We start from the raw sequence: 27,912 nt of genomic DNA, 5'->3' as shown, positions 1-27,912 counted from the left end.
TGATTTTGATTTTAAAAACAGTGCTTATGTATTTACCTGAAAGTTTGTTTTTATTATTGTTGTTGTTATTGTTCTTAAGTAACCAAAATATAATTCACGCGCATGAGAAAATAATCAGAACAGCTGAACAGAAAAAAATTTAATTGATATACTATAATTTCCTTTTGTATTGCAGTGAAGCTGCTCTAAAAACAAACTACATTAAACAATTCACAAATAACATACAGCAAATAAAGATTTATTAGAAACACACTCTTCTTTGACTGTTTTTATTCAAGCATTTTGCTCAGACCGCATTATTTTGGCTCAGAAATGCTACAGTATGTGGAAAGAGAATGCAGGTTGAGAGACAGTAAAAAGATTCACAGTTTGCTAAAGCTCTTGTTTCCTCACTACACTTCTTACAGCAGGTAAAGGCACTCAGAAGCAGAACACTGGGTTTTCCCATCAGAGAGATTTACAGTTTCATCACTCCAGATCATCGTGGTTTTGCGTCGACTCGTTGATCACCTCAATAAAGAGAAGAGGAGAAGACAATCAGATTAAAAACAAACTGGCTCTGAGATTAGATTAGATTCATTCACCAAACATAATCCGGTAGATTGGCGCAGTTTTAACAAGAGATTTAAGTAGTTGACAAATTCATGATAATAACAAACATGTCACAATTTTAGAGACATTTTTAAATGTACCATTAATCAGTTTGCTTAATTTTTCACAAAATGAAAACTAAAGAAATCCATTGAGATTAATGTAAATGTCAAAATATGAATGCAATAATAATATAATGGGGAGATTAAGTGTTTCATCAGTAACAAATAATATCCGTCTGCAGAAATCCTATTATATGCTTCATTTTTAGATAGTACTAATTATATTAAATTACATATATAATAATTAAATATACAATGTAAGAGTCTAAATTATCATATGCATTTGTTTATATGGCAAAACATGTCTTTTTCACCAAAGAAGGTCCATACTGGCTCCAAAGGCAGATACTGATTAGATCAGGGTCTGGTGACTTTGGGAGTTTTACAATGTGGTCACATGCTGATTGGTCAGTCTGAATGTCTCAGTATTTGGGCTTCAGTCACATGGTCAAGAAAGATATAAAATAGCTGGTAAACTTTGCTCTGGCTCTTCTCCTGCTCTGCTTCTCTCCTGTTCTGGAGTCTATCTTCTCTGCCTCTACTGCTCTTGGGCTTTCTTTGAGGCCTACTTGCTCTCTGTCTCTCCCTCCCCTTGTCTCTCCTTCTACCTCTGGTAACTTTATTTTTACATTTAAGCTGGGTGCAATTATTATTATATGTTTTTATCATTTAATATTTGATCATTTTAGACAGTTATTTTGTAATTAATTCAGTTGTAACCACAGCAAGTTATTGTCTTAAATTATTTTATTATCAAGTATTTGTGAATTAATTTAGATTTAACATCAAAATTTAATTGCTCCATATTGTAATACAATACAATCACATAATACCAACGCTCTCTCATATTTTTAGCTATTAATGCTGCCCTCATTTCCGTTTTTGGTACAAGATTGCAGAAGAACGGTTTGACTAGAAATTATCAGCTTTTTTACCATCATGCTGATAACTTTTTAGTCACTCTGCAGAACTACAGTTCGAACCGCTGTGGTTAAAACCCATTCTTACAATAATAAATTTAATAGTTAATTAATTAATTGATTGATTGATTGATTGATTTACAGGTTATTTTATATATATTGTTGATGGCAAGACTAGTGTCCCTCCTCTAAAATTGTACAAAAATTACATAATATATAATTTTATTTAAATATTAAATTATGACATTTTATATAGTATTTTCTATACTAAAATGTTACTTTGCACGTATTTAAATACATAATCAGAAGCATGTATAGTATGGAATGAACTGCCAACTTATCCAGCATACGTTTTATGCAACGGATGCCCTTCCAGCTGCAACCCATTACTGGGAAACATCCATACACACGTATTCACTCACATACACCACGGACAATTTAGCTTACCCAATTCACCTATACCACGTGTTTTTGGACTTGTGGAGGAAACCGGAGCACGCGGAGGAAACCCACGCAAACACGGGGAGAACATGCAAACTCCACATAGAATTGCCAACTGACACAGCTGGGGCTTGAACCAGCGACATTCTTGCTGTGAGGTGATTGTGCTACCCACTGCGAATGAATGAACGAGTATTTTCTATACTAAAATCTTACTTTACATGTATTTAAATACATAATCAGAAGCATATTTAGTACTAACATTTAACAGTTATATAAATATTACAATTGATTTATTTATTTGTGGGAGGTACATACTGTATACACACATTATTTATTTATTTATTTATTTATTTACAGGCTATTTTATATAGAGTTGACAGCTAAACTATTATCCCTCCTCTAAAATTTTTGTAATATTTAAATTTAATAAATTATTACATTTAAATTTATTTTATATAGTATTTTTCTATACTGAAATGTTACTTTACACATATTTAAATACATAATCAGAAGCATATTTAGTACTATTAACATTTAATAGTTATAGAAATATTACAATTTATTTATTTATTTGGGGGAGATACATACTGCATACACACATTATTTATTTATTTATTTATTTATTTATTTATTTATTTATTTATTTATTTATTTATGTACAGGGTATTTTATAAGTATTATACTTATTAAATGTAACTGTTATACTTATACATTATATATAAAATAAAAAAATTTAAATACTGTGAATTCTCTAATTCTATAATAAAAATAATACATTACACATATTTAAATACACAATCAGAAGCAAACGAATTAAGTACATTAGCATTTAATAATTATATAAATATTACAATTTATTTATTTATTTAGGGAGGGGGTGACATATATTAAACAGATATATTTATTAAAATAATATCTGTTTTGTTCAAATGCAGCAAATTATATTGCCTATTTTCACATAAAATAAAAACACATAAAAGCATTCCTTTTCAAAATGGGGTGCAATATATATATTGAAGTCATAATTATTAGCCCCCCTTTGAATTTTTTTTTCTTTTTTTGAATAGTTCCCAAATTGAAAAATCTCTAGTCAAATATTATTTACTGTCATCATAACAAAGATAAAATAAACCAGTTAATAGAAATGAGTTATTAAAACTATTATGTTTAGAAATGTGTTGAAAAAATCTTCTCTCCGTTAAACAGAAATTGGGGAAAAAATAAACAGAGGGGCCTAATAATTCAGGCTGTATATATATTTAATATATATACATATTTAAGGCAAAATTAGTAACATTTAATTTTATTAATTAAGTTATTATTTATTGAGTTATTCCTCATCTCGTACCTACAGTAGATGATAAAAATAATGTACTTAAGCAAGATGAAAATGCTATGAAATAGTAAAGTTAAGCACACACCTGGCCATCTCTGGTCTCAATAGTTTTAATAAGAACTTTTTTAGTAACTGTGTTTTCAGGAACAAGCTTGGACTCGAGCATTGTTTCTGAAAGAAAAATAAAATAAAACAACATGAGAATCTTCAAATAAACAGCTTAAGCACATTTTTATATATCATTATGATGTGTTGATTTACCTCTCAGATTGAAGGAGGAGAAGTTTGGAAGAGGAGCTGCAATTCTACACCCAAGACAATAAAAAAGCAGAATTATTATTAGTTTTTGCAAGTTATCATGACTTATTCAACCCAGAATAAACTAAGTATCTTTTTAAGGCAGGACACCGTACTTTAGGAGAATAACTTGATAAGTCTCTCTGTACTTATCACCATATTCTCTCAATTGATTAAATTATGAAATCACAAACTTTTTTTGTAATACATGTTTTCTTAGAAATGCAATGTAACTGTAACAAAGACAGGGCGGGGCAAAGGGTAGCCCCTCCCCTCTCTAAATAAACACATACACACATGCAATACTTCATTGCATTATAGAGCAAACCAGATTACTGGCATGAAACTTAACAGGTATGCAAGCCATGCAATTTACAAAAATGACCAATAAAAGTCTGTTACTGATACTCTGCTGGCTGATGCGCGTGTTGATTCTAATCGGGAGCCGTTTATGTTTCATTTAGTTAGTGTTGTGTAGTATTTAACAGGGTTTGTGTTTTTCTGTCATTTCAAAATGCCACTTTATTTTCACTTTGTAACCCTTATTTAATCAATGTGTTAGTGGGACAGTACAGGCTAAATGCTAATAAATGCTAATAATGACTATGTTTACATGGACATCAGTAATCGAATTATTTGCCTTAATCTAAAAAAAGACAATAATATGGCGTTTATAATAAGACAGTAATTTTGGGTGTTTAATTTTAAATTTGTCAGTTTGGCACTTTCACTTTCATTCAGGAACATTTCATGCATGCCACCGTGACAAACAAGATATTGGGTGCGAGTATGAACTGCTGGAAGAGTGTTTTTTTTAATGGAATTTGAGACCGCACATTGAATAGGAGAAAAAAAAAGTGTGTGTATCTGTGGTCCTTTACTGACTCGGTAGGTGCAGAGAATAGTGTCAAACAGCCGTGTATGTGTGGAATTTCCTGTCACAAAATTCAGCTAAAATTCTACACGGCAGTAATGGGTTTGATTGCGGTGTTTACATGTCTGTTCTGTACTTCAATAACGCGACTATAATCGGCATACTCCACAAGTCTTAATTCCATTTCTGTTTAGTTCGATTATGACCTCAATCGCATTAAACTAATCAAAAAATAAATAAAAATTCGCTGTTTGCATGGTACAATCTTAATCAGAGTATTGTCTTAATTGTATTAAAATCGGATTATTGGTGTCCAAGTAAATGTACTCATTGTAAGTTTGAATGCCATTTTACATGACCTTTATTGCCATTCTACTGAAAGCAGCAGCAGATAGATCACCTCAGATCTTGAAAATAAAATAAACCATTTGAAATTGAAATTTAGAACTGTGAATTAGTGCAAACCAACACATATCAATGATTCAGCATCTACATTTAATAATGTAAAAGAGGTTTAATATGTATTAATTAGACCATAAACCTTACCATTTCATGAGTGAGTGCACTATTCTGTGCTTCTGAATGGCAGTATTTACATTTCTGTCGTGTTTCGTCTGGTACAAACAGCCAAATTGCTTATCACTGCAAATCTCGTCACGTAGCTTGTTGTTAGGACACGGGGTTACAATGTAACCTGCTTACCTAATGTTTACGTTCATAATATTTATATTATTTGCTAATTAAAAACCACCTCATGTGGAACTCTAAATCTGCGTCTCATTTCGGAGTCTGCTAGACTGTTTCTCAATTCCAAAAATGCAGAGAACGGACTTGCGGTCTTGTGAAGTTACCTCAGAAGAACGAACTAGGGGGAGACCGCGGGAACAGAGATCGCGTCCTGTGAAAAATGAGATGCTGCGTTCTTCCCTGGTTTATCCTGATGGTCACATGACCTTCACGCGTTTTTAATGGAAAAATATTTGAACATTACAAACATACAACGATTAATTGTTTTTCCCATTCAGAATATATACTCTGCATAAAAACATTATAAATATACGTTGCACAATACAAATAAAACTAATTTTAATAAAAACTTCATCAAATAAACACCCTTAATGTGTTTATGCCTTTATTAAGATGTCTATGGTAGTGTTTACTTTCACAGTCTCATTTAGGGAAACTCCTGAGATAAATAAGTTATGTCTCCGAACTTTAATAATAAACCTGTATAAAATGCTGCACTTTCCACCTCCTTTATTCAGTCGCAATGCCTTCTGGCACGTCTCAAGCGAGTTTTGCGCATTGATGCATCCTCGATATCAAGAACGCATCCGGGAATTTTCATTTCATACGTCCTCTGTTCTTGCGCACTTGAGTTTCGGAACTGAACTTTGGCAGTTGATGATGACGTTACACGAGAACACGAGGATGCAAAAATGCTGAGGAACGCTTATTGAGAAACTATGGAACAAAATCAATGGCAAAAGTATTGAATTAAAAAGCTTGTTGACAAACACAAACTAAAAAAAATGATACACCGAATTAACAAGTTCTTGCATTTTAATGACTTCAATTGCAGGTTTTGTATTTTTAGGTCCTGAAATTTAACATTGCTGTGTATTTAAGCTGTGAATAGTTCAACTAAAAATATTTCAAACATGTTTTCGTACTTGTAAATTCAATAATTCATACTCAATTTCCAGATTTCACTTTCACTACTCTTTAAAAATACAATGTATAGTATTCAAAAGGTAATTTTCAGTTGATTTTATTTAGTTCAAATACTTGCTTCCATAAATTCAGTGGCTCAATTTAATTTTAAGTTAAGTTACTTTTAACTTGATGTTTTAAGTCAGCTTAATTGATGCAAGTTAAAATTAATTTTAAACTTAAATTGAATTAACTTAAAAATTGAAGTGAGCCATCATTCTTTATAGTGTATTATGGATGTAAATGGTTTGATTTGTTCTGAAAAATTCTTCAGAATATCTTGTTTTGTGTTCAACAGAAAGGTTTGTAATCACTTAATGGTCTGTGAAGTGCTTTGAAATATGCATTTTTATTCGATGTTTTACATAATCTCAACTAAAATAAAAAGAGGGCGGGACATGTAGTAGCTCCACCCCTTTTAAAAAAATCAGCCAATAGCGTTTTGTTTTTATCACAGCTCTGCCAGTGAGAGAGGTTGAGATCAAGCGCATCATATGAAAAGCAAACTAAGGGGGGTGGGACATGTCAGATACTATAGAGTATTTGATTGGTCAGAAGATTTGATGAGAAACTGAAGAACAAAAACAGTCCATTTAAGTGGAATCGGCAAACTGCAATATTTATATGTTTATAATTTCTAAATGCAAATGTTGTCACTTTTGGATTATACTAGCTCGGATACCCTTAAGCCGCCTTACATACTGATACTAACATCTAAAATCTTTTGATTTCACAGGACTTTTAAGTTTGAATAAATGTTGAATATTTAAATTTTTGGCATGAACTGCCCCTTTAAGGGAATCCATCAGTGTAATAGTCTGACCTGCTCTCCTCTCCCTCCAGCAGTTTTCTGTAGGTTGCGATCTCGATGTCTAGCGCCATCTTGACGTTGAGCAGGTCCTGGTATTCGCGCAGGTGTCTCGCCATCTCGTCCTTCATGCTGCCAATGTCCTCCTCCAGCCGGCCGATGGTGTCCTGAAAACCAGATGACTCCATACTGAAGTTCTCCTCCATCTCCCGCATCTGACGCTCCAGAGACTCGTTCTGCATGATTCACAGCGACAACAGACTTGTGGACTGTAGATGTCATGACTTAAGGTTTTTTGACACATAGAGAGCATTTGATTTTTGTTTTTTTTATAATTAGATTCTTGGTTGTTTGTTTATTTCGAAAACGAGTCATTTTAAGTGCCTTTGTCATTTCATATTATAATTTTTATGTCACACCGAAAAAAAAGATTCATTTGATTTACTATAATGTTTGAAGGTAAATGGTTGCAAACAATTTATATGGGCTGAATTTATACAAACACATTAAATGTAGTAATGTTCAACTTAATTTGTTTGTTTAAATTCAGCCCATATAAATAGTTTGCAACCATTTACCTTCAAACTTTATTGTAAATCTAGTGAATATTTTTCTCAGCGCAGTTTTAGTAATACAAATTGACTTTAAATGGACTATTCATTCATTCATTCATTTTTCTTCAGCCATGTTCACACAGTTCACTAATGGACTACAAATCCGCCATTTTGTACTACAATTTCCAGTCATGTACCGCTCACACACACCTGTTCTGAGGTCCGATGATGACACACAGACAGCTGAAGCTGCTCATGAACTGATTCAAGCACTATTTAAACAGCTCACACTCACACTTCTAAGGTGAGGCTTGTTAAACAGTATTGTAAAGATTACGATGCATTTTCCTTTGTTCATCAGTGGTCGCTACAGCTTTTTATCTGGCATATGTTTTACGCAAGCGGATACCCTTCCAGCCACAACCCAGTTCTGGAAAACATCCATACACACTCATTCACACACACACACTGTGGTTAATTTACAGTAGTTTATTCAATTCACCTATAGCGCATGTCTTTGGACTGTGGGAGAAACCGGAGCACCCAGAGGAAACCCACGCCAACACGGGAAGAACATACAAACTCCTCACAGAAATGCCAACTGACCCAGCCGGTACTCAAACCAGCGACCGGCACTTTCACTTTCTGTTCTTGCACTGAGCCACCATGTCGCCCATATATATATATATATATATATATATATATATATACACTTTTTTTATTATTAGTTTTTATTTAAGTTTTAGTGGTATTTCTGTTTCTAATTTTTAAACAATTTTATGATTGTCAATTAATATATATATATGTAAGCTTTAGATATTAATCTTTATTTCTTTTTTATTCTAAAAGCCAATGTATGTGCTTTTGTCATCTTTTAAAATACATTATTATTTAGTACTAATTGTACTTCAGTTTAGTATTTTTTGGATTAAAATTGCATTTCTGCTATGTATAAATGCGTTTTCTTTATTTAGTATTAATTCGTATTTATTTTAGTTTTACATTTTATAACTTTAGTATTTATTCATAAAATTGTAGCTCTGCCTTTTATTTTAGTTTTTAAAATTTTGTTACTTTTATGTTTCAATTGAAATGAAAGTTGTTCATGTTCCAAATAAAAATATATGATCATTTATAGCATAGCGTAGTTATGTATATAATAGCTTAAATCGTAAATCCAGAAAAACTGAGAGAAATTATTTATTCCCGTAGCTGTCATTCATTCATTCCTACATTCATTTTCTTTTCAGCTTAGCTCTCGCCTTTATTACCTTGAGGTGCCACAACGGAATGAACCGGCAACCTATCCAGCACATGTTTTATACAGCGGATGCCCTTCCAGTTGCAACCCAACACTGGGAAACACCCATACACTCCCCTTTACACACATACACTATGGACAATTTAGCTTACCCAATTCACCTATAGCACATGTCTTTGGAATGTGGGGGCAACCGGAGCAATCCCAGGCCAACACGGTGAGAACATGCAAACTCTACACAGAAATGCCAACTGACCCAGCCGAGGCTTGAACCAGAGACCTTCTTGCTGTGAGGCAACAGTGCAACCCACTGAGCCACCACGCTGCCCTTCCCATAGCTGTATATAATTTGAATTATTTAGATATATAATTATATTTAATTAGTTTTATTGTTACAGTCAGTCATGGCCCTTCAGTCTATAGATGACTAGTGTTGATGTGAATGTGAGATTCATACTGTTCCTCTGAGAGCGTCCAGTTCACAGGTGATCGCCTGCACCTGACGCCGGTACTCATTGGTCTCCTGCTTGGCCAGTCGCAGAGCTTCATTATTCCTGTTAGCAGCTTCAGTAAGGTCTGCAAACTAACAGTGAAACAAGACACGTTATTAAAGCTTGTCAACAGAAGCTTAAAAGATGTGCAAAAACTACATTCAAATAAAAGGAGGAACCACTATAAAACCATAAGCAAAACCATATGCATTTCCACCAGAGGAAGAAAAAAGGCGATGATACATATAATGATATGCAGTAATGTGATTTAGTATTAGGGATGCACCAATACCTTTTTTTGGAACCGATCCGATCTCGATACCAAAATTCTGAGTATCGATCGATACAGATGAGATCCCGATACTGTGGAGTTTTTTTTTTTAACATAATACAGTTTCTATAGCTCTGGTGCTTAAAATAACCTTCTTCTTTAGTAAAAATAACAGACCTATAGGTCTGTATATGACAGACGGCACAACCTAACTAAAAACATGATGCTTGCTGTAAGCTAGGCTACATTATTTGAGCATTCGTTATGACATTGATATGATCTGTTGTGGTCCAGCTTATGTTTCCTTTTTTAATATTAAGATTTTTCTTTGAAATCTGTAATAAGCTACCACTATTGACCCTAATCATTGGTAAAAATAAATAAATAAATAAATTTTTAAAAATGCTATTTTACGCAGACTAAACTTGTCACGATGGGCTATTAAAAATACAAGATATCCAAGTGCAGCAATTTAAGTTTTAATAAAAAATAAGGGGACAGGCCAGGTACAAAAAAATCCAACAGAGACAAAAAGTACAAAACAATAAACAAAAGTGAATCAAACAATGTTTGAACAGGAATTAAAAAAACATAATCATAACATGAAACAAAGTGAACAAAGAAACAAACCAAAGCAATGAGTCAGTGAACAAACTAGGACCAGATTAGAGCCAGACAAAACAAACAGAATCGTGTAAACAGACCAGATAAGAGCCAGACGAAACAAAACAGAATAGTGTAAACAGACCAGATAAGAGCCAGACGAAACAAAACAGAATCGTGTAAACAGACTAGGACCAGATAAGAGCCAGACAAAACAAAACAGAATAGTGTAAACAGACCAGATAAGAGCCAGACGAAACAAAACAGAATGGTGTAAACAGACTAGGACCAGATAAGAGCCAGACAAAACAAACAGAATCATGTAAACAGAGGACCAGATAAGAGCCAGACAAAACAAAACAGAATCATGTAAACAGACTAGGACCAGATAAGAGCCAGACAAAACAAAACAGAATAGTGTAAACAGACCAGATAAGAGCCAGACGAAACAAAACAGAATAGTGTAAACAGACCAGATAAGAGCCAGACAAAACAAAACAAAACAGGATCGTGTAAACAGACTAGGACCAGATAAGAGCCAGACAAAACAAAACAGAATCGTGTAAACAGACTAGGACCAGATTAGAGCCAGACAAAACAAAACAGAATCATGTAAACAGACTAGGACCAGATAAGAGCCAGACAAAACAAACAGAATCATGTAAACAGAGGACCAGATAAGAGCCAGACAAAACAAAACAGAATGGTGTAAACAGACTAGGACCAGATAAGAGCCAGACAAAACAAACAGAATCATGTAAACAGAGGACCAGATAAGAGCCAGACAAAACAAAACAGAATCATGTAAACAGACTAGGACCAGATAAGAGCCAGACAAAACAAACAGAATCATGTAAACAGAGGACCAGATAAGAGCCAGACAAAACAAAACAGAATAGTGTAAACAGACTAGGACCAGATAAGAGCCAGACAAAACAAAACAGAATCGTGTAAACAGAGTGCACGAGCAAACAGCAAAAATCCAAAGGCAAACTAAACACAACATAACAAAGCTTATAAAGACAACACTAATTAGACAATGACAGACAGCTGGAAACAATTAGTGATCACATGAACAACAACAAAACAGGTCCAAAAACCAAAACATTACTAGAGTCCAGAAGACCACAAGATGGCAATACAGCAGACGTGACAAAACTAAACCGTCTGAGGCCAGTTTTACTTAATAATCCCTCGCCAAATCTCACCATGAGTGAGACAGAGAAAGTTCAAAACAAGGTCCGCTTATATGATTCAGCGCCAAAACACAAACTGATCTGTTAAATAAAATGTTGATATAAATAAAATGACAGTGAAATATTCACAGTTTCAGAGTAGTCTATATTAGGCAAAATAATTATTCTGTTAATGACAATCCATATTGCGCCCATCATTTTCACTTTTATTAATTTAAGCAACTACTTTGACCACAATGAGCCATCCTTTACAAACCATTCGCAGCACTGAAAGTATTCAACTCTGAAGAATAAACTCAGTCAGAAGGATGAGAGAGTTAAAACTCATTGTGAGAATCATCTTATGGAGCGGGTGATGCACATCACGTCTGCACAGCTGGTGCGTGGATGAAGCGATTGATGCATTACTAAGACACAGCGCGCAGCTCACCTGTATCTGCGGACACTTTCAAAACTGAGCAGCACAAAAGGAAGAAATCCTTTTCTAATTTAAAATGTCAGGTAGGCCTACTTTTTGTGTGAAGAGCAGGTAATAACTCTCTCTACTCCAGTATTGCGAATGCGATCTGCAGATCTAACAGACACAGCGCAACATGATATAGTAACAGCAATGAACTCCTTTGCAGGTCAAATGTTGCAGGTCAAAATGAACCCATTTAATGCAAAACTAAATGCATTTATCCACTAATTATTTAAACTAACAGGTACAAATAGTCTTGGAGAGAGTTTTTCGTGTCGTCATGAAAGCGACGCGCAGTTTGAATTGTGAATGAATGGAGAATGATTGACAGGCGCATCGGCGGGAAGCGCTGAAGTAAACATGAATTTAACCACGTGAATATTCATCTGTGCTTCACATTAAACTGTAGAATGGCTTCAGAGCATTTGGAATATAGTAGGCCTACATGACAATTTCTAATGCCTTTTAATAGGCTATACCTTCATGGTTTAGTTGGCTTATAAACACAGAATATAGCGCACACGCAAGATCAGATTTGGACCGGTACCAGCTGGCCAATACCTGATCCAGCAAAAACATGTGGTATTATACCGATATCCGATCCAAGTTGCAGGATCGGTGCATCCCTATTCATTATGATAATGAACATGCAAGGTGTTGTTACTTAATAGATGGAATAAAAAAAAACACTGAAAATGCTTTTTTTACTTTTGTCTTGTTTTTATAGTGGAAATATCTAAAATAATTAGAATAAAGAAACATTTTCCATACAAGTAAAAATGATTGTGCTGTTTTCGGAAATTCTAAATTCTAATGGAGTAAGTGAAGCAATCTTGTTTTTGGTTTGAAATGAGATTATTTTATTATTTTGCTGTTTTTTTCTTCTGTTTTGCTTTTCTTAATTCTGACGGGGAAACAAACTTCGATAAGAGCAGCAGAAACTCATCTGTATGTTTTAAAAAGTCATCTGGATGTTGATTTCTGATGTTAAACACCTTGGATTTGTACCAGTCCTCTGACTCCTGTATGTTTTTGCTTGCCAGGTTCTCGTACTGCAGTCTGACGTCTCTGAGAGCGGCTGTCAGATCAGGTTTAGCCATGTCCATCTCCACCTGCACCTGCTGGCCCTGAATCTGAGTCTGCAGCTCTGCCAGCTCCTGCACACACACACACACACACACACATTTTTTTTTCTTTATCCTAGCCATTTTGCCAGTGCCTCAGTCTGTAAGGAATAGGTGCTTTATATAAACTTGTCTTGATTGCTAATCCACATGAGATGGTGATTATTGGGAAATGCATGTGGAATTGCAATCTTGCATGTACAGAATGCTCTTAAAGAAACATTCCACTTTTTTTGGAAATAGCCTCATTTTACAAGTCACCTAGAGTTACAGTAAACGCACATCATGATTTTGCCAAGTACGATGCGACCCTGGGTTAACATCGATGTTGATCCTGGAACATAATTTTTGTTCAAAATGTAATCCATACCTACTCCCTACCCCTAAACCCAACTATAACTATAAATTATTCCCAAATTTATTCCCAAACTGTAAATTTATTCAATTCACCTGTAGCGCATGTGTTTGGACTGTGGGGGAAACCGGAGCACCCAGAGGAAACCCACGCCAACACGGGAGAACATGCAAACTCCACACAGAAATGCCAACTGACCCAGCCCAGGCTCGAACCAGCGACCTTTTTGCTGTGAGGCGACAGTGCTACCCACTGAGCCACCACGCTGCCCTTCCCATAGCTGTATATAATTTCAATTATTTAGATATATAACTATATTTAATTAGTTTTATTGTTACAGTCAGTCATGGCCCTTCTGGCTATAGATGACGTGTGTTGATGTGAATGTGAGATTCATACTGTTCCTCTGAGAGCGTCCAGTTCACAGGTGATCGCCACCACGCCGCCCCTTATAAATAATATATATATTTTTTTTTATTATACTACCAAATCGGTAAGTTGGAACAAAATCAGAAGAGAATAATAGTTGGATAACACTCATGTAGAATGTAGAAGTGCTTAAGCATGTAGAAGTGCTTAAACCTAAACGTAAGCCTAAACTTAAAGAGCCCATATTATAGATGAAATAGGGTCATATTTAGGTTGTAAGGGTCTCCAACAACAGTCTAATATGCATGCAAGGTCAAACAACACTTTGATGGTCTTATAATCTGCATTTATTTTTACCAAATTATCCCAGCGACTCCCATATGAATCGTTCAGCGATTCATTTGTACCCAAACCCCTCCTCAGCGCGAAGCTAATTTGCGCTGATTGGACCGATGACAGCCTGCTGCGATTGGTCGACGACACTGACAGGCTTCAGGGCAAGACAGAGTGAAATGCCCAGCAGATTATCAACAATATAAAAGTAGTCACAGTGCATACACACTTCATAGTGGATTTTGGCTGCCAGTGGGTGAATGTAAATACAGACGATGGAATAGAAAATACTGACGACTAACTATTTTATTGAGCAAAAAGTCCAAGAACTGGCGAGGAGATCTCCTAGCAGCCTACTTGCTCTTTTCACACACACACGCACACACACAGGGCCGGCGCGTCCAGAATAGAGACGGCGCGGCGGCGACACCTCCCTCACCCTCCGCATCCTCAGTTATATCCGCGATTACAACCATTGCAACAATTTTAATCGCACGTACTTACACTGGTGAAATGGGGGAAGAAACTGATTCATGATCCACTGATCCTTGTTCTGACAGTCTTTACTGATCCTTCCTTTAACAAACTGATGAAGTCTTCTTTTTAAGCATGTAATTTCCAGAAGCACTCAATCTGCTCAAGGCTAGGCTATATTGCTAAGGTTTCATCTTTGGGTGAACTGTCAATAATCTCCATCTGCACAGCGTGACTTCATTCGACCGGTGTCTGTGTGTGTCTCTGTGTGTGTGTGTGTGTGTGTGTGTGTGTGACTTTTTTTCTGTTAGTGGGCGGGGCCGCAGGTTTCAAATCTCCCGGGCTTGCGCGTGCAACTACTTGTGTTTCGTAGCCGCGTCATCGCGAAACGCCTAATGACTCGTTTGAAGCACTATGAGTCGACTCTTTTATAGATGAATCAATAGTTTTAAACACCGTACACTTACAGATTTAAGCCTTAGCTGGATATTTCACTTCACTTAGAGCTGTGTGACACACTACATGGAAGAGCATTTTCAAAAACCCATAATATGGGCTCTTTAACATAAACTGTAAATGTATTCCTTAATTCTGATTGGCTGATTGGAATGTTGTTCCAGGATCAACACAGATGTTAATCCAGGAACATGTCCTACTTGGTGAAATCAGGTTGGCAGAGTTAAACAGTTGAGAATGACCATTTTTTATATCATTTAGCTAACCTTCACATCCTACAAGCGCACTTTTAGCTTAGCATAGATCATTGAATCGGATCAGACCATTAGCATTTCGCTCAAAAAAAATCCAAAAACTACCTAAAGCTTGACTTGTTTGTAGATGCATTTTGCACTGAAGCAAAGGTCCTTTATTATAACACCAGAATGAGAAAATAGTTCCTGTCCATATCGGCCTAGAAAAAAGCTACTTTCTATTTTATGTTGGTGTTAGTACACAATGTAACTACAGAGAGTCAAGCTTTAAATATCGAAACACTTTTAAAAAAATTGATTGAGATGCTAATGGTCTAATCCGACTCAATGATCTATGCTAAGCTGAGCTAAAACTGCTCTAGCCAGGCCTAAAGATCAGCTGAATAGATTAAAAAATGGTAAAAAAAAAATCAACTGTTTAACTCTAGGGGATTTGTGAGATGAGCCTCTTTACATTAAAGTTGAGTGTTCCTTTAAGAGCAAGATCGTTATCGGAATGAGATCGTTACAGCGGAATGATCTTATCCAGCATATGTTTTAAGCAGCGGATGCCCTTCCAGCTGCAACCCAGTACTGGGAAACACCCCTACACTCTCACATTCACACACATACACTACGGCCAATTTAGTTTATTTAATTCACCTGTAGCCCATGTGTTTGGACTGTGGGGGAAACCGGAGCACCTGGAGGAAACCATGCAAACTCCACACAGAAATGCCAACTAACCCAGCCCAGGCTCGAACCAGCGACCTTTTTGCTGTGAGGCGACAGTGCTACCCACTGAGCCACCACGCCGCCGCTTATAAATAATTGTTTTTTTTCTTTTTTTATTATACTACCAAATCGATAAGTTGGTACTCCGAGTCAGTGTTTTGTTTTGTTATACAACAACTATATCAACATATCACCAATATAGGCCTGTTTCCTTTTTAGTTGCCAAATATTTGATTAATTTTATAGATGAAAAAAATACTAAATGAAAAAGTAATTGATAATTTTAGGGTTTTGTTGGTATAATATAGGCCTGTTTCTTTTTTAGTTGCCAAATATTTAATTCATTTTATAGATGAAAATACTAAATAAAAAATTAAAAGTAATTGATAATTAATTAGTGATAGACTATTAAAGAAAAACTTCTCAGTGATATTAAAGGGACAGTTCACACAAAAATAAAAATTTCCTCACACAAAAAAATACAATGGAACGCAATGGCTGTTTATTTTAAACATTCTTCAGTATATCTTCCTTTGTATTCAACAGAAGAAAGTCAGTGGAGGATGGATAAATGATGACACAATTTTCATTTTAGGGGTGAAAATCTATTTAATTTGACAATTATTTAAACTTATTCTAATTTAATAACAATAAATAGCAGCATTTAGACTTTTGTTTAACCCTTAAGTACTGTTGGGGATGTTTTTATCCACTCTGGGGTGATTTTAAGTCTTAATTTGGCCACAACTTTTTCTGTGTTTCAGCTAGCAGAATGATTTTTGGTGAAAAATCTTATTTTGACACATATTTTGGTAGTTCTGAGAGCAGAGATGCATATTTTGATTTCCTCAGACACATCAAGGTAAAGGTCACTCTCACACTCAGACACACACTTTAATTTGCTGTTATGGCCCATTTTCACTGAGTGGTAGGGTACGGAACAGTCTGGTATGGCTGGGTACACTTTAAATGGTCGTTTCCACCATCAAAAGGTACCTAAAAGCGAACTGTACCATACTACTTTTTTGGTACCCTTTTGGAAGGGTACTTAGCACTACAAAAGGTACCAAAAAGTGGAGCTAGATGCACAGCTGAACGCTATTAGTTTACAGAGATACGCTCGTGGACACGCAGGAGAATGAAAACAAAGGAACCGCCATTTTTAAAAACACAGCCAAGACATTATACCGTAATAATATATACATATAATAACGAGCCGTGGTCAACCCGAGCTTAAACAAACATTGTCGTCGTCTTGATAAACAGCCACAAAGCCAAAAAGTAAAGCAGAACTTCTTTGTGACCCGTACAAGGCTGTCTGAAGTGCGAGCGGTTTTGCTTTCTTGCTTGCGTCTGCGTCTATACGTCTATATTTAAAATAACGAACTTCTTGAGCTGATGATAATAACGTGCGCGTGATTACTGAAGTGCTTCTGACATCAGATCCTTTCAGAAACAGACAAACGCGAGAGTGAAGCGTGAAAGAACAAAGGAGAAGCTGGAAAAAAACAAAGGAGCGAATGATTCCTTCACCATCTAAACTATGAATAAAATGCCATGTTTAATTATTATCATCACCATTTGGACTATTATGAACTCTAAATGAAGGAATTACTTTCTAATAGAGATCACATGTGCTGGTGAAGATTAAAGATGCAGATGAAAGGTTTGCACTGACTGTGGGCTATATTTTGTGTTGTTTTTAAACCCCAAAAAGGACTAAATGTATTCTGTGTGTAGTTTTTCTGTTATTGGTAACATATCGGAGACAAATATGTTGCACTTTTTTATTTATTTAATATAATTGCAGACATTACAGTAGGCTGTTTTGCACAGATCATTGATCTGCAGTTATAATCAATCAAGTTCATAGAAAGGTTAGTAATAAACATTTATGCACAACTATTTATATGTTTAAAGCATCTGTTTTGTGAGAAGTGATGATTTCACAAATGATTTGTGAATGACCCGTACAGCTTTACTTTGACATTTCCTTGAGCAAGAATGACATCGACTGAAACTTTCTGTCGTACACCACGCCAACCAAAAGGGCACTATTGGTACCCTTTTAGCAGTGGAAACGCAAGACTGATAAAGGTGACCCATACCGACCTGTACTATACCGTACTGTACCACTCCATATAAAATCTAAAAATTTATCTTTTTTTTGCACAGGCCTAACTAAAAGGTTAATGCTGCCAACTGATGATCAACAGTAAAAAAAATAGCCTCTTCGCAACAGGGAAAACCAACCAATGATCAAAAGTGCATGATTATATGGTATCATGGGTTTGCAATAAAAAAACGTGGTTATAATGGAAGTCAATGGGGCAAAAACAGGGGGGCAAATGAAAATCTAATGTGGCACAAAAACTAACAATGCATCAAAGCCAATGTTGTTACTAATTATTCACATGTCCAAGACTTTGATAAAAACCTCAAAGAGTTTTGATCAGAACTGAGGTTGATTAACAGATTTATGCAAAGAAATTAGAAAAAAATATTTATCTGATGCATTTTTACAGCGGTTTAATTCAATGGATGTTTTCATCAGTAACATAGCAATTTGAACAGTGCACAAGTGTTAAGGAACTTAGTTAAGGCCCTTAAAATGTATAAAATGGTTGGTAATCAGTCTTTCAATCACTAGTTGAGAATATATGAGCAATATTTTGAAGAAATAAAAACTATAAAGTCATATCAGACCTCATCATGGAGGTTTTTGAGGAAGGCCAGTTCATCCTGAAGAGACTCCACTTTCCTCTCCAGATCCACTCGAGCAAGAGCCGCATTGTCCACATCCTGCAGCAGCAGCAACAACATTAATGAAACAGAGACACAGTATTAAGAAGAGAAGCACAGCGTGAAGAGATCTTTGTGTTTTTAATGAGTCTCTGGGATGGGGCACAATACCCTCCAGTCTGCGTGGCACCATTCGGATGTCTGCTGACTGGACCAACATATCCCGCATTAAAACCATGAATAAACAGGGCTTTAACACTCGCACTCTTTTAATGCTTGACACATGCTCTCACACTCAACACACTCATTCCTGTTCTTGGCAGTCAGTTCAGTCACAACAGTCAGCTTTGTCAGAGTCTGCTGGAAGTAAAATTAGCAGAGATGGAGATTTACCAGCGCTTATGAAAGAAACACAGACATTCAGATAGACCAAACCAGAACCTCACATTACAGTTTTTCTTGATTGCTTTGATGTAGCCATCAACTGAAACGCCACATTTTCAAAACAGTTAACACACAGGCCTAAATAGCGGCACTCATGGTCAAAATGACACTTTTTTTTTTCAATTGAACTATGTACGTTTGTTCTGATAATGTAATATTTCTGTGTACTAATTTCTGCAAAAGTTTTTTTGTTCACTCAACTTTAGACTGATGTTTTCAAAAGTAGAGTGAACAAGAAAAAGCGAAAGAAAATAAGGACTATGTTTTTTGTTGTTGTTGTTGTTGTACTGACTTCAACTTTTTACAGTGTACAACTTTCTTAAATTATCTATCATGATTTTTCTAAAAGCATTATAATAGATTGACTTGCTCAGAAAAAAATTCCAATTATCAATGCTGATTATCACTTGCTTCAAAAGTTCAAGCCATTCAAATCATACTAAAACACAAACGTTTGAATATAGACAATCACAAAATAATTACAAGCCATTCACCAGATGCATTCATTTTCCTTCGACTTAGTCTCTTATTCAGAGGTTGCCACAGTGGAATGAACCGCCAACTATTCCGGCATATGTTTTACACAGTGGATGCCCTTCCAGCTGCAACCTAGTACTGGGAAACACCCATACACACTCATATTTACACACACTCATACACTACGGCCAATTTAGATAATCCAATTAACCTATAGCACATGTCATTTGGACTGTGGGGAAAACTGGAGCACCCAGAGGAAACCCACACCAACACAGGGAGAACATGCAAACTCCACACAGAAATGTCAACTGGTCCAGCCGGCACTCGAACCTGCGACCATCTTGCTGTGAGGCAACAGTGCTAACCACTGAGCCACCATGACACTTCACCAGACGCAGATTTAGACATTGATCACATTGCTCAATCTTTTGTATCTACATCATGAAAACCTGTTACACTCAAGTGTTAAATGTCGCAACAAGAACAACCGTTTCTCTGGAAGCATTTCTCCAGTGATAGAAGAAGTGATAATAACACCTTTAGCTAGCCTATTTACAGCAGTGAAAACTCACGAAGCAACGTCCTGCAGATTTGTATGCCATGGTCTAATTAAAATCTCTTCTATTTATTATTAGTTTTAAACACTGCGATATTTTACCTGTCTGAAACTCTTCATGCTGTTCTCTGCATCTTCTCGCTGAAGCATCTCATCCTGCAGTCTGGAAATGACAGATATCCATAAGAAAACTTTTAGATTAGCAGTTTTGCATTTTACATAATTTATATGCAGCATTTTTATTCCAATACAAAATAGCTTTAAAATACACTTACACAGTTGAAGTCAGAATTAATAGCCCTACTGAATTATTAGCCCCCCTGTATATTTTTCCCCCAATTTCTGTTTAACGGAGAGAATTTTTTTTTTTATCAACACATTTATAAACATAATAGTTTTAATAACTCATTTCTAATAATAGTTTTCTTTTATCTTTGCCGTGATGACAGTACATAATATTGTACTAGATATTTTCAAGATACTACAATTCTTGCTTAAAGCGACATTTAAAGGCTTAACTAGGTTAATTAGGTTAACTAGGTGTAAGGATCACCAGTGTTGCTCTTGCAGACTGCTGAAGAACACTCACATTCAACTGCACTACAAACCCCATCATGAACTTCACTCACACACCTGGTCCAGATTCGCCCGTAATTGCAAACACACACAGCTGAAGCGGTTCAGGATTAAATTAGATGTATTATAAACACAGCACACGCCCACACATCATTGCTGAGTCTTGTTTCTGTTAGTTTATAACACCACAGGGCTTAATCCTGTCTAGTCTTTCTTTGTTTATCCTTGCCTTGTTTTCTCATTATTGATTGTTTGCTGCCTGTACTGACCATTCGCCTGTTACTTGACTTCGCCTTTTGGATTGCCTGTATGTACCCGTTTGCTTCTGTGTTTGACCATTGCCTGCCTGACAAATCTCATAATAAACTGCAAATGGATCCTCACCTCTTTTGTCCAGTGATCATGCATTACAGTTAGGGAAATTAGGCAAGTCATTGTATAACAGTGGTTTATTCTGTAGACAATTGAAAAACAATATTGCTTAAGGGGGCTAATAATTTTGACCTTAAAATGTTTTTTTTTTAAACTAAAAATGCTTTTATTCTAGCCAAAATAAAACAAATAAGACTAAGAAGAAAAATATTATTGGAAATACTGTGAAAAATTTCCTTGCTCTGTTAAACATCATTTGGGAAATAGTTGAAAACGAAAATAATATTTACAGGAGGGCTAATAATTTTGACTTCAACTGTTTGTAGACTAACTATTACAAAGCTCTCTAGAACATTTAATTCCTATTGGTCAATTACAGCAATTAAATTTACAGCCGTTCAATACTTTAAATGTTAATTTTAGCAATTATTCTGTCCCTGCAAAGTGTTTACACGCTAATAAACACTTGAAATGGATTGGACTGCAAAAAATAAAAGGTGTAAGCAATTGATTTGATAACCACAAAGCTCCCAAATATGTTTTGTTTTCATTCAGCATGGGGTACAGCAAGGCCACAGGCCCCTGAGGTAAAAAGCACAATTGATTTTATATTTTCCAAACCTAAAAAACACCACCATAGCACTTTCCTAAACACTGGTCGGTCAATACGTGCTGAAAAATGTTCCTGATGGATGAGGTCACTTTGCACAATTATAATAATACTGTAACTAATAATACTGGTATACTATATATATATATATATATATATATATATATATATATATATATATATATATATATATATATATATATATATATATATATATATATATATATATATATATATATGCTATATATATAAGGCAAGCAGTTACACCAAACTTGTTTTTAAATGCCAAAAGTGATTATTTAGAGTGTAATTTTTAACACAATTTCCCCTTAATCTGTTACCTGATCAAAATGATCTTACTGATGATACTTTTTTTGCCTTAAAATATGATGAAAAAATATCTATTTCTTTCTCCATTAATGTTAAATCAAGAAAAACACCCAAAACAAAAGTGTGTGTCTTGTTTTTTTGCTTTAATCATTGCCTTGTGAGGATTTGCAACACATATGCTGACAAACCGATGAGGACCTTTCCTTAATTGGCTAGTGTTTTCTTAAATTGCATGTGTTTTCTTTAATTGCAGCACAATAAGCTCTCTCAGCCACCGTAAAAGAACACCCATTGACTTTCATAGTATAAACAGCTGCTTTTGTCCAACATTCACATGTCATGAGTTTGCCAAGCACGATGCGATCCTGGATTAACTTCTATGTTGATGCTGGAACATAATTTTTGTTCGAAAATGTAATCCATACCTACTCCCTACCCCTAAACCCAACTATAACTGTAAATTATTCCCAGAATCAGAGGGAATAATAGTTGGGTAACACTCATGTAGAAGTGTTTAAACTTAACCGCAAGACTAAACTTAACATAAACTGTAAACGTATCCTTTAATTCTGATAGGCTGATTGGAATGTTGTTCCAGGACAAACATAGATGTTAATCCAGGAACATGTCCTACTAGTTAACATTCTTCAAAATATCTGGTTTTGTGTTCAGCAGAAGAAATACATTTATTAAAGTTTTGAGTCACTTAAGTGTGAGTAAGTGAAGAGGAAATGTTCATTTTAGATTTTCATTCTTTTGTAAACTATCCCTTTAAGTCAGTTAGCTGTGGGTTTTGCAGTCATCATACTTCTCTTTGAGTCACTAACAGAACCCATTGAGTTTCAACAGACTGACAGAGTTTTGAGAGATATTTGACTTTTCCTTAAAAGTAGGATCTTTTTTCCCCAAAACTTACAGGAATAGGGAAATTAAACATAATAGGAACGATAGGCTATTACAGAAAATGTTAGCAGTTTGTAACCTTGACTTTTCCAAACCGCGGTAAACCTTGAAACTAGTCATTGTCCCATGCCTAGAACTCATTCATTCATTCATTCATTCATTCATTCATTTTCCTTCAGCTTAGTCTCTATTTCAGAGGTTGCCACAACAGAATGAACCACCAACTATTCAGGCATATGTTTTACGCAGCAGATGCCCTTCCAGTCGCAACCCAGTACTGTGAAACCCATACACGCTCATGTTCACACACACACACACACACACACACACACACACACACTACGGCCAATTTAGTTTATCCAATTCACTTATAGCACATGTCTTTGGACTGTGGGGGAAACCAGAGTACCAGGAGGAAGCCCACGCCAACACAGGGAGAACATGCAAACATGCAAATGCCACACAGAAATGCCAACTGGCCAAGCCAGCACTCGAACCAGCGACCTTCTTGCTGTGAGATGACAATGTTTTCCACCGAGACACTGTGCTGTCCCTTATGTCATTTATTTAAAACAAAATATGTATTTAGTTTGAAAGTACAGAGGCACAGAGGCCCATCCAATTAAATTAAATGAAGGTCAACTAAGGGTGTATTCTATTCTGAAGGGCTCATCCCTATGCCCTAATCACCTCAGAGGTAATGTTTGTCTGCCCTTTTTAAATGCCGCTACTTCATTTTAGAATGTTTAGGGAACATAAAAACTGCCCAACGCATCACAGGGACTACACTGCCAACCATAGAGGTCATCCAGAAGAAACACTGTCTGCGCCGAGCACGCAGTATTCTTAAGGACACCTCTCACCCTGCTCACAGACTGTTTTCTCTCCTGCCTTCCGGCAGACGCTTCAGGCTCCCCCGGACAAAAACCAGCAGACTGAGGAACAGCTTTTTCCCCAGAGCTGTATCGCTTTTGAACTCTGCCCCTCACTGACTCTTTTGCCCCCCCACACTCCTCTAACTTATACTCCTCACAATCACTGCACTATTTAACATTTGCACATTTAAAGTTAGCACATATTCATTGCACTGATTCATTTACTTGAACTGGACATACCCACAGCACATGGACATTTGTAATTATGTTTATCTATCTGCACACTTCTGCTATTAATAGTATCCTGTACATATATTCATTTATTGTAAATCTGTTCATAGCTAATACAACCTGTATATAATGTTGATAGTACATCCATCTGTATATATCACCATAGTTTTTCTATAACTGCACTTTAAAACTTATACCTGTATCCTGTACTTGCTGCTATTGCACTGCTGGTTAGACCTAAACTGCATTTCGTTGCCTTGTACTTGTACATGTGTAATGACAATAAAGTTGAATCTAATCTAATCTAATCTAAAAATGTAACAACCCCACAATGTTTGCGAATCAAATAGCAACAAAACCAAATAATTTAATAAATGGTTTTAAATACACACAAAAAAGTGTTTACTGGATTTTTACTATAAAAGCATGGCTAAATTTCACAAGTTTGAGCAAAAAGTAAGTCCAACATAAGTATAAAAGTTTGGTCCAACAATCTTTACAAAGTGAAGGTTATTTATAAACTAATTTCGAGAGGATCACGTGCCTTTTATTGCTAGCGGCTGGATCCGCATTATCCAATTTTCAATGCACCAATTAGACGACTCCTAAGCTACTACAAATACCCTGGGTTACGTACCACTGCTATTTTCGTTTTGAAGAATCCCCCCATCCACCCCTACTCCTCCTTCTTCCTAGATGGGTGACACGATGGCCCAGTGTTGCCTCACAGCAAGAATGTCTCTGGTTCCAGGCTTTACCAAACCAGCAGACATTTCTGTGCGGAGTTTGCATTTCTCCCTGTGCTCATGTGGGTTTCCTCCCACTGTCCAAAAAACATGCGACATAAGTTGATTGACTAATCCAAACCGGCACTATAGACATGCTCCTAGTAAATGGTTATCTCTCAAGAGCAATCACTGGCTGTTCATTGGTTATTACAGCAGGGGAGTTCCCGAGATCTACCTGAGCTCAAACTCCCCTCTCGCCTTGCAACGGGAGGGAGCCCTGGGCTCAAGGATCTTATGAGCTCAGGGCTCTCTCCCAGGACAGCATCAGCTAAGTGTGAACTCTTGAAATATTTTGTGTTTTACAAAAGAAAGAAATTCCTAAAAGTTTAGAACCACTAGATTGTGAGTAGGCTAAATGAAGAAGAAATGTAAATTTTTGGGGTGAACTATCCATTTCAATTTAAAGTTTTGTGTAAACTATCCCTTTAAGTGAGTTAACTGTGGGTCTTGTAGCCATACTTCTCTTTAAGTCGCTCTACATCTTCAGCCAGGTTGTCTCGCATCACTTCAGCTCGTGTTTTCTCGGTGGTCAGCCGATCCACCTGCCCCCTCAGATCCCGCATCTCTTCCTCATAGAGATCCGCGATGCGGGATGACCTCTGCCCCCTCAGCTGCTCCAGCTCCGCGCTCAGGATCTTATTCTGCTGCTCCAGAAAGCGCACCTTCTCGATGTAACTAGCGAAGCGGTCATTCAGCGACTGCATCTGCACCTTTTCATTCATCCGGTTCGCCTTAAATTCCGTGTTTAAGGCGTCCGAGAGGTTAAAATCCAAAGTCTCAGATGTAAGTCGTGGCATCGCGGCGCTGCTTCGGATTTTTGCGCTTTTTGACGGGTAAATAACCGGAGACGAGGACGCGCCGAAAGACACCCGTGCGCGGGTGGAGGAGTTGAGAGTTTGGCGGCTGGAGAAAGCGCTGCTCCGGGACACATCTCCGAATCTCTTCCTGTAGGAAGAGGTGGACATGATGAAGATAAAGGTTATTTAAGCTCTCCGTGCGGTTAGTCTGCTCAATACTGTCTGAAATGGGGATAGACTGTGTGAAGCATTATATAGGCAACTGTGCTTAAGGATTTGAGTGACGCTAGCAGAAGCCTATTGAGTTTCAACAGGCTGAGAGAGTTTCGAGAGTTATTTGACTGTTCCCTGCCAACTGAGAGATGCCCCCCCCCCTCCCCCCAAAAAACTTATTATTATTATACATAGTTATAGTCAGGGATGGGCAGTATTTTATACAAGTATTTTAAAAAGTAGTTTGTAATTTGTATTTGATAGGGTTTGTTAAAATGGCTCAATATTTTGTATCAAAATACTTTAGTGCCTTGTATTTTTGTATTTTTAAAATACTGTAAAATGCTTTGTAAGAAGTCTAAATGATGACATCATAAAAATGTGACCTTTAATAGTGGTGTTTTTTTTTTTTTTTTTTTTTTTGTCTATTAAGATTGATATAAGCTTTTTGTTAAATCCAGGAGTTATCATTCCCAGTATCCTGCAGATTTTATAATTTTTTTCCCCACAAAAATATCATTGCTTTTTAAATAACGACTAAACTGAGCAGTTTCTATTACCTTTTTCTTTTTACCTTGACTGCTATCAGGATAATATTTCATGTTATTGTTGTTAAGTGCATGATTTACTATGTTGAAAACATTTCTTTGTCATGTCTAAACTACCCAAGCTCAAAACAGGGTTCATTTATTCATACTATTCTGAGTAGGTTGTTCACTGAATATTTTAGCAACCCTTTCTAATAATGCTGAGATAATCAGGATCAAATGCAAACCCCCAACCTGTGTGAAATTCAATTCACACATAATCACAACCACAGGCCATGCATTTTGGAGAGTCTTTGGAAATTTGGTCCTGCTTTTGTGAGAAATACTTGAACAAATATGAGGCTGCAAAAGATGAGAGATTACAGCAATTGTTTATAACCCCATCATCCTAAATAGATCATCCAGTTAAGAGGGAAAAATACCCTTGATTTGCAGAAACTCACTTCGTTTTGGAATACATAATACATTTGGAGAGTTAATTCAATATTGCTGGTCATGACACAAGTTTGTCTGTTAACACTCTAGGTCTTTTCTCAGGTCTTGTGATTCTACTTCAAAATTAAATGACGTGTTTTACACTTTTTTGTGCTGTTATTTTGTGCCCTTGGTTTTTAACTTCTGGCCTACATGGCTGAAAAGCTCTTTTGTGTTACCTCTTGTGATTTTGAACCACTGATCATCATGTCCCATTTCCATGGAAACTCAAACAAACATGTCCTTATAATGAGAGGGTTCAGATTTCCATGTTACCCTACAGACTTTGCCTCAATTTTACAGTTATTTACTGTCATAACTCACAGTAAACAACCACATACATTCTTTACAGTTCACTACTGTAATATGCACTGCATTGTGGGCCATTTTAAAACTTTTACAGTTAAAAGCTGTGTCTCATTTCAGAGGCTGCATCCTCCGAAGGATGCAGACTTCAAAGGTGAGTCCTTCATAGTCCACACAAGCCGAACCGAGCGTTTTGAAATGAGACAATTTTGGCTACATAGGACAGGTTTTCACACCTAGCAAATGCTAATGAGCGGTTATATAATCACCTTTTATCAAAATGATTTTAAAACTTATTTTAAGCAATCTAAAGGCAAAGCGAGGTTTACAGAAGCTGAAAATATATTTCCTCTGATTCATACATGTACACATAAAAATGTAAACAGTGTAAAAAACTATTTTAGTAAGACATGCCATACTCTTTTTGTTTTTTTAACACATGTTTAGACATCCAAGTAAAAGAAAACTCAATTCATACAATTAATCTGGAGTTTTCTTTTAAAAACGTAAAGCCGTTATCAGCGCAAACTGAATCTTGGGATGTTCGAGGCCGCAAAGGATCCACTGGTTGTGTCCTTCATTACCTGGGAAACAAAGGACCCATTTTGAGGCTGCATTTGAAAGAGCCATCGAGTTTTTTTGAAATGAGACAGTCTTCGATGCGCCAAAATGACACAGCACCCTTCGAATGCATTCTTTTAAAGGAT

At 36.1% G+C, this 27,912-nt stretch overlaps 1 protein-coding gene across 1 annotated transcript; it reads right to left on the bottom strand.

Moving 5' to 3' along the window:
* Positions 1 to 253: 253 nt before the first annotated feature.
* viml (vimentin like) lies at positions 254 to 25,902 on the bottom strand. The gene is made up of 9 exons (XM_056445262.1): positions 25,327 to 25,902; positions 20,285 to 20,345; positions 18,667 to 18,762; positions 12,877 to 13,038; positions 9,318 to 9,443; positions 7,061 to 7,281; positions 3,615 to 3,658; positions 3,439 to 3,524; positions 254 to 510 (listed from the first exon to the last, which is right to left on the bottom strand). The coding sequence occupies exons 1-9, from the start codon at positions 25,830 to 25,832 to the stop codon at positions 469 to 471; spliced, it is 1,344 nt and encodes a 447-aa protein (XP_056301237.1). The 5' UTR covers positions 25,833 to 25,902; the 3' UTR covers positions 254 to 468.
* Between the last annotated feature and the right edge of the window lie 2,010 nt (positions 25,903 to 27,912).

The sequence above is a fragment of the Danio aesculapii genome, chromosome 2 (assembly GCF_903798145.1).
Source record: "Danio aesculapii chromosome 2, fDanAes4.1, whole genome shotgun sequence".
Classification (NCBI taxonomy): domain Eukaryota; kingdom Metazoa; phylum Chordata; class Actinopteri; order Cypriniformes; family Danionidae; genus Danio; species Danio aesculapii.
Note: the sequence above shows the minus strand (reverse complement) of the source record. Positions and strands in the feature narration are given on the sequence as shown.

What these genes read in the sequence shown, in the direction of transcription:
- viml (XM_056445262.1), bottom strand. Translation starts at nt 25,832, where the DNA reads ATGTCCACCTCTTCCTACAGGAAGAGATTCGGAGATGTGTCCCGGAGC. An exon ending in CTGGAGGGAGAGGAGAGCAG is followed by an intron (nt 3,659 to 7,060) that starts GTCAGACTATTA and finishes TCTTGGGTGTAG; the next exon opens with AATTGCAGCTCCTCTTCCAA. An exon ending in TTGAGACCAGAGATGGCCAG is followed by an intron (nt 511 to 3,438) that starts GTGTGTGCTTAA and finishes CTCTTTATTGAG; the next exon opens with GTGATCAACGAGTCGACGCA.